The sequence below is a fragment of the Melozone crissalis genome, unplaced genomic scaffold, assembly GCF_028551555.1.
Source record: "Melozone crissalis strain CALT ecotype California unplaced genomic scaffold, PUWL_Pcris_2 ptg000033l_1, whole genome shotgun sequence".
Lineage (NCBI taxonomy): Eukaryota > Metazoa > Chordata > Aves > Passeriformes > Passerellidae > Melozone > Melozone crissalis.
Genome location: NW_026535811.1, coordinates 12,307,790 through 12,322,546, shown reverse-complemented (window position 1 = coordinate 12,322,546; position 14,757 = coordinate 12,307,790). Strand labels below are relative to the sequence as shown.

Below are 14,757 nucleotides of genomic sequence, written 5' to 3'. Positions count from 1 at the left end.
CCCACCACCCCTGCCTTGAAGCCAGACTGTCAAACACTCCAGTTTAAAAATAGCGTCCAAACCTCCCTGCTCAAAAACAGCAATACTTTTGAAAAATAAGCCAGAAATTACAGAATCACAAGGCATTTACAGAACATTTGTACTTCAGCAGCAAGCTTATGCCCCATGGTTTTCTCTCTTTCAAGTACAATTCTCTCAAGGTGCTCTGCTCTCAGAACACTGAGAGAACAACTTCCCTAACAAAAATATTGGAGAGCACTTACCTTGTGGCTTTGGACTTGCAGCTGAGCGCGGGGACTGTCTGAGTGGCACACTTCCATTTATTCCCTGAGCCGCGTCGTAGCGTACATTCTGCTCCACGAGCCTGGCTGTGGCACCCGCTGCACAAGCCCTGGACAGTATCAAGGGCTTTGGACAGATGCTGCTGCCTGGAAAATAAACACACACAAGGATTTGTATAGAAAATAAGTATAAATAAGTAAAAGTATAAGTACATACAAAAGTAAGAAACAGGATTGAGTATAGGCTAGAATAGACTACAAGAACATTTATTAGAGTGCTAACAACTCCCTACAGAGAATATTAAAATACTTAAAGTGTCTCATCCTAAAAACACTCTTTGCCTTTCACTGAAATTTGTTCTGTCGTTTAAACCTTGAAGGGTTGGATATGAAGAATATATTTCCACCATGATTAGCCTGAGCTCTTCCATAGGAACATGACAATACCCAACAGATATTTTTCCCCTTTGAATTGTTGCTTGTTCAACAGAACTGGACCAGCTGGTTCAACAGAACCAGCATTTTTATTCATCTATTCTATTTCTGTATTCAAAATGTGTACAAAATGCTATATATTCAGAACACTTATTTAATTACTTGGTGGAAGGATCCAAAAGTCAGCTAAACTAATTGTGTCTTTTTTGGTAGGAAAGGGCCCTATTATAAGCAGTTAAAAAAAAAAAAAAAACAAAAAAGAGCACAGCACAAAGCCAGAGAGAAATTCTTTCTTAGCAGAATGGAATTTATTCTCATTCATAGGATCAATATGCTGTTATTGATAAGAAGTGTGGAAGAAAATATTAAGTAAAACATATTCAAACAATGGAAACTGTAATAAAAGCACTTATTACAATAAGTCATGTGAATTATGGAAGCCAAAACCATGCACTCTAGTTTTCCAGCTTAAAAGAAATTGGTTCTCCGAACACAATCAAAAACCTGAAAGGATAGTATGAAGGACTTTGAGATGTCACTTAGGTCAAGATTCATTTACCTCTGAATCCAAAATACTCCAGAACATTTTTGTGGGAGGAGCAAGGAAAAGGAGGAAAGTCCATTACTCAATTATTGTGGTGTTGTCATAATTATTTTCATTAAAAAAAAAAAAATTAGGGTAGAGCTTCTGCATCTCTATTTCCTGTTGTTTTTTACCACCCTTTTTATTTTCTTGCCTTTGCTGGGGTTTTTTTTGCATGTTTCCATTAAAAGCAAATCCAAAGCCCACTCACCCATTTCATAAGGTGATCTTCCTACATCTTCTGAACAACAACTCCCCTGCAGAGTTTGGACCCTCTGGTCCCATCCAACTTCTTCTCCCACTGCAAAGTTCACCCACCCCTAGATACAGCCAAGCCTGTACAGCAATGGAAAGGGATGCTACAACTACTTTTTAATGATTTTTCAGCATTTTCTGGATTCCAACAATACCTTCAAGTATTTATTCTTTATTTCCTGGGAGCCTATTTTTCCTGTTGGACACTGAGGTAGCCTTGCACCCAGAGGCTGCCTCTACCAACATAGATTCCTGAGGAGGTAACAGTGAGATCAACAGTCCGTGCTACCAAAGCCCCAGGTGACAATGCATGCACAACACCCGCAGCAGCAGCACAGCATCTTCCCCTCTTCCAGTTCATCCCAGTAGCAAGGGATCTCCCAGAACATAAAGGTGGCTGTTCCAGAGTGATGAGGATAATCTAACAGGGCCCCCACTCTACAGATGCAGGTCTCAGATGCCTGCAATCTCAGGCAGAGATTCCTTGACTCTGTTTCCTTTGGTGTCAGCCCCATCCACAAAAAGTTGTGTTGTACTACAGCAGTGACAGCTCTGTCCCACAGCATTCCTCAAAGCCCAACAAGGTACTTCAAGTGCCATATCTGTCTCTCCTGGGGGTGGGAGTTCTGAGAGCTCTTAGAAAGACCAAGCTGATGGTACAGGGAGGGACCACCAAGTTTTCCTTGTCTCCACCTAAGAGCCGACAGGCTGGATTTCCCTCTCCTACAGAATCCCATACAAACACTGCTACAAGTGAAGCAGCTTGCATTCTTAATGGGCAATTCTAAATTCAGAAACAAATTTAAGAGTAACTCCTGTGGGATCAGTAGGTTGTACAAATTTGGTAGGCAATTGCATACAATTTATAAATCTATATTCAGATCAGTTATAAGTTTGCAGTGAGGGTCAAAGTGTGAAGGCTTAGACTTTACTAAAAACTAATTGGTTTGCAGATTTGTCAGCCAACATGCTGCAAAATCCAGAGCTCCCAGAGTGCAGCTCAGTAAGGGCCATTGCTGTGTCAACTGCTCAGGCCAAGGCTAAAAATCTCCATCAAAATACTATCTTATTTATTATAAGGATTTCCTAAGAAAATGAGGTTCTGCTGTGGCCAGAATGGGAACTTGCTTTGCACGCACATCTTTATCAAGGCATTCACACCTGTTGAAGGTTATCACTCACAATCACGTAACGCCCAGTAAATAGAGCTGCTGCTGAGAACAGAGCTGCTCTGTGGTCAGCCACGGTCCCCCCTCCCTGTCACCTTCTGCTCCAGCTTCTGCTTCTGGCTACTCCTTCCCCTGGGCCAGCAGCAGCCCTTGCTGCACTGCACTGTGAGATGAGCAGCAGAAATGGGGCAGGTGGCAGCTGGAGTGCATTTTGGGTGGGTTTGGCCTCACTCAGCAGCCCCAGCACTGCTGCTGGCACAGGGAACAGCTGGGAATATGGCTGGAAAGGGACAGGACAGCTCCTCCCAGCAGCAGCAGCCCTTCCTTAGACCTGCCTGATAAGATCATTTCAGCACAACCCCAGTTCCTCAGCAGCTGTTCAGACTTTCATTCTGCTTGGTTTACACATGCACACACACAGCCTTAACACAAAGTCCAGCAAAAATAGCAACAGCTGAAAAAAAATCTTTAATGCAAAAATAGTAGGTGGCCTTAAGAACCAATTTTGTGGTCAGCATCACATAGTCCCCACTAGATTGGCAAATATTACCTGCATTCAGTGGGCAAAAGCCATTTTGTAAAGCTCACCCACTGTAAGACAGAACAGTACCACAAGCAAGAGAAAAGAGTGCTTCTCTAGAATGGGATTTTTGCAGCTGCTTACAGGAAACAAAAGCTACAAGAAGTGTTCTGATTCAAGATGTGCTCTGTCTTCACACCAACAACCCAGCACATGGGGCTGTGGGGAAAGAGAGCGACTTCAAACTTGTGAGTGTTGTACAAGCCATTAAACAAATCCTCCTTCCTCTCATGCTTGCTCGAGATGGACATGCTGCAGACATTCAACACATATTTCAAACTAGTGATTTTGTTAATTGTGTAAAAGCTGGAATGGTAAAAGGTAAAAAATCTAGCCACAGCATATTTCTATACAAAACTGAACATTCTCTGGGCAAAGCACATCCTTTAACACTCATGGAAATCTGAGCCCTAGTTTCTAGGCAATGATGATGAAGAGTATATGAATAATGATGAACAATAGCACCTTCCAGGTGATGCAGACAATAAAATTGTGGCAGAAACACAAACTCATAGTGAAAATTCCTGTATCTAGCGTATTGTATTCAAGTGTATTGTAACATAACAATACATTTTGTCACAACAAAAGCCCAAAACATGCAACATTCAGCCCAAATACTTGCTCCACAATGAGGAGCATGCATTTCAGTAGGGCTGCTCAATTCTTGAGGCTTAAGTAAGCAGTGACACAGTTTGCCTTTTTAAAATACAGTTGTTGCCCTGTAAAATCCCATTAGATATGCAAAAATGCAGACATGCTGCAAAAACCTGCACTGGGCTGAAGTAGAACTCCACCATGATTAATTCTGACCTGATTAAAGAAACACTTGTGCACTTCTGCTACTCCTACAAATAATAAAAACTGAGAAATTTTACCTCAAGTCAGAAATGCCATGCACAACCAAATACTACCAGTCACTTGCTGTGTTGACTGGTACATGATTAAACCCTCCCTCTTTTAATCAGGAATAATTAAATACTCTGAAGAGGAGAGAAAGGTGGGGAAAGAATTAAGAAGTGTAAGGGAGAAAGAGGTAATAATAGCTAATAGAAAAGAGAAATAAACAGTGCAAATTTGATAAGCATTTAATTACTTTGCTTATCATCTGCAAGGAAATGAGAAGCTAGAATGCTTGCAAACATGCTTGCATCTGCAAGTATGTTTCAAGCTAGGTGATGCATTACATTTTTTTTTTCAGGGCATTTTAATTAGAAGTAACTTGGATCCATGAACATTTAGACAAACAGGCAGCCGGCTTGAAGTGCCAGTAAGATTAAAACATGGCCTATTTATATTCAGGAAGGTTACATTAATGTCTTAGCATTTGATGGGTCCTCCATCAGCAGCTCCATAAGCCAATCTCAACACCATTAACTCTTCTGTTGCATTTATTTTCATTCCCACTTCCAAGCACATAGTGCTTCTCTTCTGCTGCAGCACTGTCTAATTTTTATTGCCACTGTGATCCCACTCTTGTTCATGCATTCTGAATGAAAGAAATGCAGTGGTTCTGGATGTAAAAACAAAATCAATGGGGGAAGTTTTAATCTCTTATGATAAGAGGGAAAATTAAAGGATGAAAATTACTTCTCATAAATGATATAGTTATGCATGCCCCATGTGTTAAGTCCCAAGAGCACCTACCCCAGTGGCTGTGGCTGTTCTACTGCTGGATCTTCTCATGTAACATCAATGCAAAGCCTCACCCAAGCCAGCCTTGGACAGAAGTGGGTGTTCAGCAAATAGACCCTGCCAAGGCACTGGCTCAGGCACAGCAACCAAACCAGATATTCTCCTGAGCAGCTCAGAGGAGTGCTGAGTGACACTGACACTAGCAGAGAGTACTCCAAGCCACCCAGCTACTCACCAAACACTACAGGGGCTGGCAAGGGCACAGCAAGAGCGAGCAGCAGCTCCCTGGTCACGAACAAGAAGGCGCAAAGCAGCTTCTCACTCACAGCACCACATGTTGAGGCCGAGCCAGACGTCCAGTGCATGAGGTCACAGATTCTGCACACAGTTGTGTCCAAACCTGCCCTCAAACCTAAGCCTCAAGTAACCTGCTACTTCCCCTTCACAGATTTATCCTTTCTGTGAGGGGAGCTGACATGCTCCTGCGGCTTATACTGCTCAAGTATACCCAATGTCAGTAACAACTGGACTAAGCTCAAATTATCTGAGAATTAAGAGTATGAAGGAGGAGGGTAGGAAGTCTGGAAGTCAACATTTCTCTCATGAAAAAAAAAAAAAAAAATCTTCCTTCCTCCAATTCCTATTAAAAGCTATCATTCTGAGTTAATGACACAGCTGTGCTTTGATACATCCTCACCTCTCCCACTGCAGTGGTGGTAGAATTGTGAATGTTTTCAGCTTCAGAATAGTGCAGAAACTCCACACTGATATTCTGTGCAGATGAGCTATAAAAGGTTAAACATCAGGCCAGCCTTTACTGTGGTGAGCCATTGCTGAAATATTGTAAATAGCTGACAACCAAACACTGCAAAAAGAGAAAAAAATAGCTTTTGCTGAAGTCAGGAGGGCTGTCTCACCAAATAAATTAGTTTTCTTCCTGCAAGAAGGTGCTGGCCAGAAAAATAAATAGCAAATAACAGACGGTTTAGAATTATCTTTGAAAAATGGAATCTTGGCAAAGGATAGGGGGCAGATCAGGTTCTTTTAAAGGATTAGTTCAGATACCTATGCTAACAAAATGCAAAAATGTAGGGTTTTTTCCTTGCAGAGCTATTCCCCAGACACAGGCAAAAATATTCTAAGTTCAACAGAAGAAGGTAGACCATTTTCTGGGAGTAAAAAAGATTCAAACCATATAAAACTATTATTTCTCACTGCATACAAACACTAATAGAACTACCAAACCAATATTACCTGCCTCTCATAGCATTTTCTGGATGGAGTAAATAAATCTTCAAGTGAACATGGTACATATAAATTGTAGATTGCAAAAAGTATATAAATATTTCTGCTCTTTCAGTTTAATGACCTCTGTGAATGCACTCCTAACATGTGATAGTGAAGTTAAACAGGAAACCTTACTGAATTTCAAACTGTCAGACCAAATACTTGCTATATGATACTTGCCAAGAACCAGAAAATATTTAACTTCTTGGTAGATATGGTACCTTACTTAGTAACAGAGAGCAAAGGTTTCCAGACTGTGGTATGCACAACAGTGTGTGAACCACTGGCAACAAATACACAGAGCAGCAATACAGAAGGAAAAGTGAAAGAAATTTCAGCAAGTTTAACCATGGACAACACCCAAATTATTTTAAAAGAAGAAACAACTTCTGAAATAGTCTCATTTTTAATAAACTGAGGAGGGTTATGCAGTGCATCAGTGACAGAACCCAACATCAAATTTTCCCATATCTGCTTGGTCTAAGATGATTGGTTTGATTTGCAGGTATTTAGGAGACTAGCTCATTCCATGCTGTTTTTCCCATGTTTTGCCAAGCATTACAGTTGTTTTGGTTGGAAGAAATCATGCATCTTTCTCATGGCAACTTTCATTTCTAGACTGAAATAGAACTTTCAGTAATTTCTACCAAAAAGATGGGAGTTGCTATGGATGCCACCACTTTGAAGTAGAATACATATTTAAAGTAACAAATTCAAGATTATAAAGCCCAAGCTTTAAGATGAAGTACCAAAATATTAACTAAATCAGATTTATCAGTAATCCCCTGATCTCAGTCTCAGCATACGGTGAATCACACAAAGCAAGGAAGTGAATGGTGAATTCACAGTCACTACAAATGTCCTGCCAATGCTGGCTACAAGAGGCAGACTCAGTGTGCTTCACTCTGTTGTCCTGTCTGGCTGCAATCTTTGTTCTTTTGGCTCTGATAATCATTTCCTTGCAGGCCAACCTGCTCATCTGCTGGGAGTCTTATTAAAATGAGTCAACAATTAATGGGATTATCTTTCAACATTTGTTTCAATTTCAGATTAGCACAATAATATAACATGCACTGCTGATGCTGTTCCATTAATAAAAAAAGTACTGTACAGAACTTCAAATGATTGTAGTTTGAAAATAGAAGCTTATGACAGGTCCTCTGCCAAACAACACCATTTCTTCACTGAGGTTTTTATTATTCACCTACACTTGTACTCACTGTGATGATGGTTTTGCTGATGGTAGAATACTTCGTCAGCTATTTAATGAATACTGGGGGTTTCTTAAGTACACAGAGAAAATAAATGTTCAAACCACATCTCCAGAAACACATGACTGAAGGGAGAGCTCCGAGTGCAAGGAGTTCTGTTCAGAGGAATGAATTACTCCTCTTCCACAAGCTTAGTTCCTGTATTACAATATGTTCCCTCAAAGCCTTGTTTTCACTTTAGCCTTTGAACAAGTATTATCAAGCACAAAGTCTAGAGAGAAAATAAGCAATAGTATTCTTTTACTTGTAGAGACTTTTAATGGTTTGTGCTTCATGAAATAATGTCAAAATCTTTCAGCAGATTTGGACAATGATTTTTCTTTGCTTTTATTACAACTACAAGACTTAAAAGTGAATACAGCTCCTGACCCTACAGCCATGTACCATGAACTTCATGTAGCTAAGAACCACAGGATCCAAAGCCACAAAACAAGACAGAAAATGGGTACAAGGATAATCATCAGCTCCATCACTCCAGGAACAGGCAGGGCAAGTTGACCCTGCAGCCCAAGTCAGCAGCCCTTCTGTTACAGTCTCATTTCTGCACCAGGAAAATTCAGGCAATTCCTCCCTCCTGGCCAGCACTGCCTTTTGCCAGTGCCATAACTCACAATGGCAACTTTCAGCTGGAGAGCTGCTTCTCACATGACAGCATTTCACAAAGTCACAGCAGCGTCCTGATTACATCTGCCAACCTCTTCCCCCATCGTGGTAATGGGAGCACATTAATGGGGTGAGTTCTGTGTCTGGGGGCCACTTCCTCCCCTCCCTATCCCTTGCTCTTCTTACAGCTTCCTTCATGTTTGATGAGGAAGGGCTTGAGCAAGTTTTGTGTGGCTTTCTGGAGTTCCTACTGCATTAATAGTCACTTTGATTATGAAGCCTACCATAAGAAAAGATTGACAGGACACGCCTCCTCCACGTTTTCCCAGAATTATTTTTTCATTTTAGTTTTCTCCACAGAACTGCATGAGGTGAGCAATGTCTCCTCAACTATTATTTTATGCAACAATGAAAATTTTCACTAACTTTTTGTCACCAGCACATTCTGCACAGATGGCAATCATCACTTACTAAGTGCCCCAAGCTCCTATTTACTAAACAAGACACCCCATTTGTAAAAACAGATTTTCTGATCACAGAAGAATCACTTGTCTGGGCAAGGGTTGTTGCACTGAATCTGGTGGGTTTTTCACTTTATTTGTTGAGTTTTAGGATGATTTATTGTCTTCTTTCTTTTATTATATATCAGATAAACAGAACGACACCATGTTGGGCAGCCCAATTTAACTTCATATTAAGCAAGGCACCTGCAATACTGGGGTCAGCTGAAGGGAAAATGCATCTGACTATCTCATTCAAATCACTGGAATAATTCAAGAGGATTCATTAGCATATACTTACCAGGCAAGTGCAGGGATTACTCAGACAGTGACAGAAAGATCTCCCCTTCTATAATTCATAACCCATTATAAAATATCAGTGTGCTCAGAGAAATTTGAGCTAACTACAAATTTCATAATTTTGCACGGTATTCATTGCTTCTGAACTTCTCTAACAAGTCACTGACACTTCAATCTTGTTCTTTGCCCAGTTATCTGAGAAGTTATTTCATCTCGACTCAGAGCTATTTTGGAAACTATCCATATGCTTTGAGATATGAAATCAGCTATTTCTGTAGATAAAAGGACTAAATGAAAACATTTTTAGAAACAGGATGCTAAACAAGCCAAAGCAAAATGCCCCCACAGACCCAAAGGGGAAAAAAATAAAGTATCTAATTACAGAAGATTGTAACTGATGTATTATTGCAGAAGATCTGGGCAGAAGCTGTAAAACACAGGCACACTTGAAGTAATTTAAAGAAATAAATACATAACATAGTACATCCAAAATGCAGAACAGCCAAAGATGCAGAAAGAAGTCAATCACTCAACACAAGTCAATAAAATTATCACTGACAGATGGAAACTGTTTGCCTGATCCAGCTGCTGAGCAGTCCGTGTGTCCTGCCAGCCTCTGACAGCCCAGGGCTCAGCCAGCAGCCAGCTGTCACGGACACAGGTCATTCCACCCACTCCCCTCCCTCCCTCCTGCTGGCTGCCCGCTCCCACCCCTCTGTGTGCACCAGTGCTGGCACCCATCTAGCCTCAGCATGTGGTCTGGGAAAGTTGAGCCATCAGGAATGTCACCCTGCCCAAAAAATAAAGCAGCCAGTTCCACGCTTTCGTTCACCTTAGATGCACTGGAGCTTGGGCGATGATGCAAATTTATTGATAGGGAAAGGAATACAAGATTCTCTTTCCAGAAGCAAGTAGACACTAGGTAATACTGATTTTATTGAATCATATCTCAGTGTGGCTGGAGAAAACACTAGGGACAGAAAGGGAAAAAAAATAATAAAAACAAACATTATCTAAATGGTTTGCAATGTGCTCTAATTATAGAGGAGGCAGCAGGGTATTAACGGCACAATAGCACTACAACAGGCCACCAGGCCCTGCTTCCTGTTACATGAAAGGTTACAAGTGAATGCAAACCCGTGAACGTTATGATGAAGAGGAAGGTGGGGATGCAGAGAAGCCCTGGGCCCCAGCAGGGCAGCACCACGGCCGCCCCATGGCCGCTGCCTTCCGCCCCAAGCCCGGCTGCCCAGGAGCTCCAGCCGCCTGCCAAGTCATTAACAACCAGCAGCTCCCAAACAAGCAGCTCCCAGGCAATGCTCGCTGCACCAAACCAGAAATATAAAGAACCCCAAGCTGGACACTTCACAAGAATTCAAGTGCTTCCTGCTTTTGACCTGGTTGAGGGAAAAAAAGTGAAGAATAGCTACAAAAAGCCTCGTTTAAGTGCATTTAGAGCCTTCCTGTGTAATCATTCAGGAAGGACCTTCCTTGTCCAGTCTCTTTAAAGCCTAGCACAATTATGCCAGCTTTTACATCACCTCCTTTCCGTAAGGAACAAGAAACCAATCACCATTTCACAGTAACCCACTGGCTCATGATCATCCTTATGTAAGGAAGCCAAATACAAGTTGCCTGAAATCCAAATGGGGAAAAAAATCCCTTAGCCCTTAATTGCCAGAAATGACCACTCTTTGTACAGAATTCACTCCAGGTTGACAGACCTGCACGTGAATGCATTTGCCCCTTGAACATTATACAGATTGAAACAGCTTTACACTTAATGCTCTGAACAGGCTGAGAGATTAAAATTGAAAATTAGTTCTCTCTCCTCTCTTTTCTAGACCTCCATTTAAAATCTTATACGTTAAATAAAGAATAAGAAAAAAAACAACTGTATGATGAATTTTGAATGTCATTTCTTAAAACTTATAAAAAGCTGGACAATTGAAACATCTTGTTTATATGCAAACTAGAAAATTTATCATACTGTTCCAAAAAGCTTACTATTCCTATGAATATTTATCTTTGAGTGTGCAAATGGATAGAAAATACTATTAAAAAAAAATAAAGTAATATAATGTAAAAAATACATTAAGGCCAACTAGACTCCAAGAAGAGAAATAATTTTGAAATGGCTGAAGTTTTGTCCAAAACAGCTTGAGGATGTGCAACCATTCAAAACGCAAATGTTCGAAGGCCCCAGGACAGACCAAAAAACAGGCTGTTCCCACCCAAACTGCAGAGTGAGCAGCCCCCACCACGATGAGAAGTTCCACTTTTTCCATCCCTCCACATCCCTGGAATTTCCACTGCTCCCTTCTTACCCACCCCAGGGCTGGCTGGGTTTGTCTCCAGGTCGGGGTAAGCGCGCACAGCTCCCGGGCGAGCGGACGCGGCTTTGACACCAGAGCTTTGTCCAGTGGGAACGAGCTGAGCTGGCTCTGGGTGAGCCCAAGAGCCCCAGGAAGGGACCTGGCAGCCTCCTGGCAGCAGCTGCCCACTGGATCACTGAGCTGCTCACAGAACTGCAGCCCAACAGAATGTTGCTGACTCCTAGGTAATATTTAGCGCTCTCCGTAGAGCCTCAGCGCTTGGCATCAGTAGAAAGAGCATTCTAATAGTCACTAAAAAAAGTGGATGGCTTGCATGATGGGGAATAAAGTTTTCCAAAACAGAGAGCAAATAGACTCTACGAAATTACTCGTAAAAATAACATTTGTTTAAGGTTAAGCATTTAATTTCTTTTCTAATACAAGGTTTGGCAATGCTCCAATCCCTCTCCACCTCAGATGACGTAAACCAGCTGTTGCCTCCCCTTCTTTTTGTTTCCTTTTTTTACAGTGGTGGGTCATGACTGCAGGGGTTTTTCACAGGCAAGCAAGAGTAACCATAATGCATTAAATATCTTATGGCAATGTAAAGGAAAGACTGTTTTTCCTGACCACCTGTCCTTCTCAAGGTTGAGAATTGCCTGTCAAAAACTGTTAGAAGTACACAGGCATTAAAGTTCCAAACTCTTAACACTGAAGAAACTTACTTCTTTGTTTTATAATAACTATAAACCCAGAACAGAAGGAGAGAGATAGAGGACAATTGCATAAATATTATGAATTTTTAGTAGACTCAACAAATACTCTGAGTTTACAAGCATTGGTGTAAATCAACAGACATTTTCTGTTTATACACCACGCATCACGAAAAAGACTAAGATAAGACTCAGCGCTGCAGGCACAAAGAAAAGCATAATGGTGGCACTAATGAAAACACTGGAGTCCCTGTTGACTTCTGAGTCACAGTTTCAATGACCCTTTGAAAAGCCATTGCTTGAAATCAGTTTTTTTCCCTTATAGTGAATGCTATTACTAAAAGAATATAAATCTATAAAGTTTGAGTCTTCAAAAACATCAACACTCCAGGAAAGGTACATTTTCCATATATGTTGTGGCCTTTAGTGCTTGGAAAAACTGCTTTGCTCAGGTCCCTGCAGACACTCAACTGCCCAAACTGCCCATGGCGATAGCAATGAAGGGACTGATATGTGAATTTATATTTCCTGCAGGTACTGTCCCTCCTTTTGCCCTCTCACCCAGTCCAGCAGTGAGCACTGGAAGGATTTCTTTGTGTTTCAGACTGGAGGCGGCCAACGCTTCAGCAATAGACTCACTGCTTCTCTGACACTGTTTGGGGGGCTCCAGGGATATCTGTCCACTTGATTTAAAACCCACACAGACTGGAATTATTTGCTGTCACCCTTTCTCTGTGCACTGTCTATATCCTAGGTCTCCTACACCTGATAGGATAATTTACATCACCTTAAAGCTTGTAAAATTTATTTGTCTATCACATAGTTAATCTCAAAAAACCCCCAAATGTCACAGCTTCACCACTCTATTTGACCTTCAGACTGCCACTGTTACACTGTAAGAATTCTGTAGGCCTAGGCCTTTGCAGACTGAAAGCAAGCCAAAGGGAAAGAGGAAATAGTAGTTATAACACCACATGATCCTTCCTGAAAGATCCCTAAGGGTTCCTGTCACATTTACAGGAAAAGGATACACACTGGAGAACAGCTCTAAAGAGAGAGATCAGGGAAAGATCAGAAAGTTTCCTAGATCCACATGTAAATTCTTCTCTGGATACAACAAAACGGTATTTAAGGAGTGGGAGGAAAGCTGTGATTCCCATCCCTTTAGTTGATTATTAAATGCTAGAGGGGAAAGGGCAGTTTCAAACTTGCTCATAAAAGATAAGGAGCAAATACAATTTTTTTAAATAAGTGTTCTTTGTACCCCCCTAAAAAAGCAGATGCCCTCAAGTACTGAAATCAGGAGAAATGGGTAGAGCTATCTGCATACATCTACTCTGAGCTTCTCTAGCAAATCTCAAACTCTGCTGGCAACTTCCTTCCCTCTCTTTAGCCTCAGAGGGCTTTCCAGAGAGGGAGACTGGCATGCTAAACCCAAACCTTCCACAGATCAGCTTCACCCCTCTCTCTGTGAAAAACCTAATTCAGAATACTTGCTGTTTTACACTAAGTGTTAGGCTTGGGTATGCCTTTTGACTGAACTTACCCCAAGCTGAATTTCTCTCAGAACTGAAAAATGCACTCAGAAGTAAAGCAGTATTTTGAATAGTATTCTTTAAAACTCATTTACAAGCATACAGTGGGGAAAATCCAAACCTTTCACTGGATGGTGCAGTAAAATGTGAGTTTCTTTTAAAATTCTGGAAGCAAATTCTATACATTAAGTGTAGCATAAGCATCAGTTAAATGGATTATTGCAACATTATAGGTGAAAAGCTGGCTATAAGTCATAAGTGTACACCTACTTCCTAAAACAAAGATATAAATCTTATGCAGGATATAAATCTCAGAGGTAATGCTTTCTTATAGATATGTTCTCTAGAAACCTTACAGCTATGAACATAGCTCAGTGAATCTGGCAAATGAACCAGGAACTGAAACCACTTACAAACATCAGAAAACGGACTGGCTTTTAAGAAAGTCCTGAGCTGGTGAAAGCAGCAGCAAAACAAGCCCAGAGCAGCGGGGTTATTGGTGTGGCAGATGTACCAGGCAGTCCGTTCAGGAGACTTCAAGCTCATTTACTGCAAATAGGAGGAAAAATCCACCAGAGCATTCCAGCTGTATTGCATCACAAGGCAGCTGATGTTCACCGGTTTATTTGCCTCAGAGTATGAAGTTTAACTCTTGGTGTCTCTGGACACAAACACACCCCAAGCCTTGAAGAGACTAAAGCTTGCCAGAAGCATCCCAGTCAGCCTTACCTGGTTCAGAAGACATTGTCTGCAAACGTAATCCAGTACCACTGCACGAGGAGCTGCTTTTGCAATGGCAGTGACCCCACCAGAGGCTCACATTGATGCCATTGACAAGCCCTACAAGTTGCCAGGAAGGAGTTCTCCCCAGATGCTCGGTTTGTGCTCACAGTTCACATGCTGGGGCTCAGCCACACGATGCTCCTCCTCTCGGAGGGCCAGCCTGTGCTGAGGGGAGAGGCGTAAGCAAACCAGTCTGCTCAGAGAAAAGAGTGAAGTCTGTTCACGAGGAAAGGGGAAAAACAAAGAAATCTGCTTATGTAACGTAAAAACTGCTGGAGAGAGGAGGAGGAGGGACTGCTGTAAGTTGTTTTGTCTAATACCTCAGCCACTATGAAAGTTTTGTTACTCTTCATTGTGCTGCTGTTTGAAACTAAAACAGCATCAAGGTTAAAGGACAAGTTAGTACATTTTTCTGTTGGTGCTTTGTTCTCCCTTTTTAATGCATGGCGCTCGTGTCAAATCCTCTGCATTTCCTAATCACTCTTTAAATTTATGCCAAGAATTAAGTATACAGG

The 14,757-nt window shown here is 41.4% G+C and overlaps 1 protein-coding gene across 1 annotated transcript in view; it reads right to left on the bottom strand.

Annotated features, from left to right (window-relative positions):
• Positions 1-14,313, bottom strand: part of FGD4 (FYVE, RhoGEF and PH domain containing 4) — a 54,494-nt gene extending 40,181 nt beyond the window's left edge. The window contains exons 1-2 of the mRNA XM_054281886.1: positions 14,189-14,313; positions 264-428 (exon numbers count right to left, since the gene is read on the bottom strand). Of these exons, the coding sequence (XP_054137861.1) occupies positions 264-428; positions 14,189-14,204 (181 nt within the window). The 5' untranslated portion in view covers positions 14,205-14,313. The remainder of the gene's footprint in view (positions 1-263; positions 429-14,188) is intronic.
• Positions 14,314-14,757: the final 444 nt, after the last annotated feature.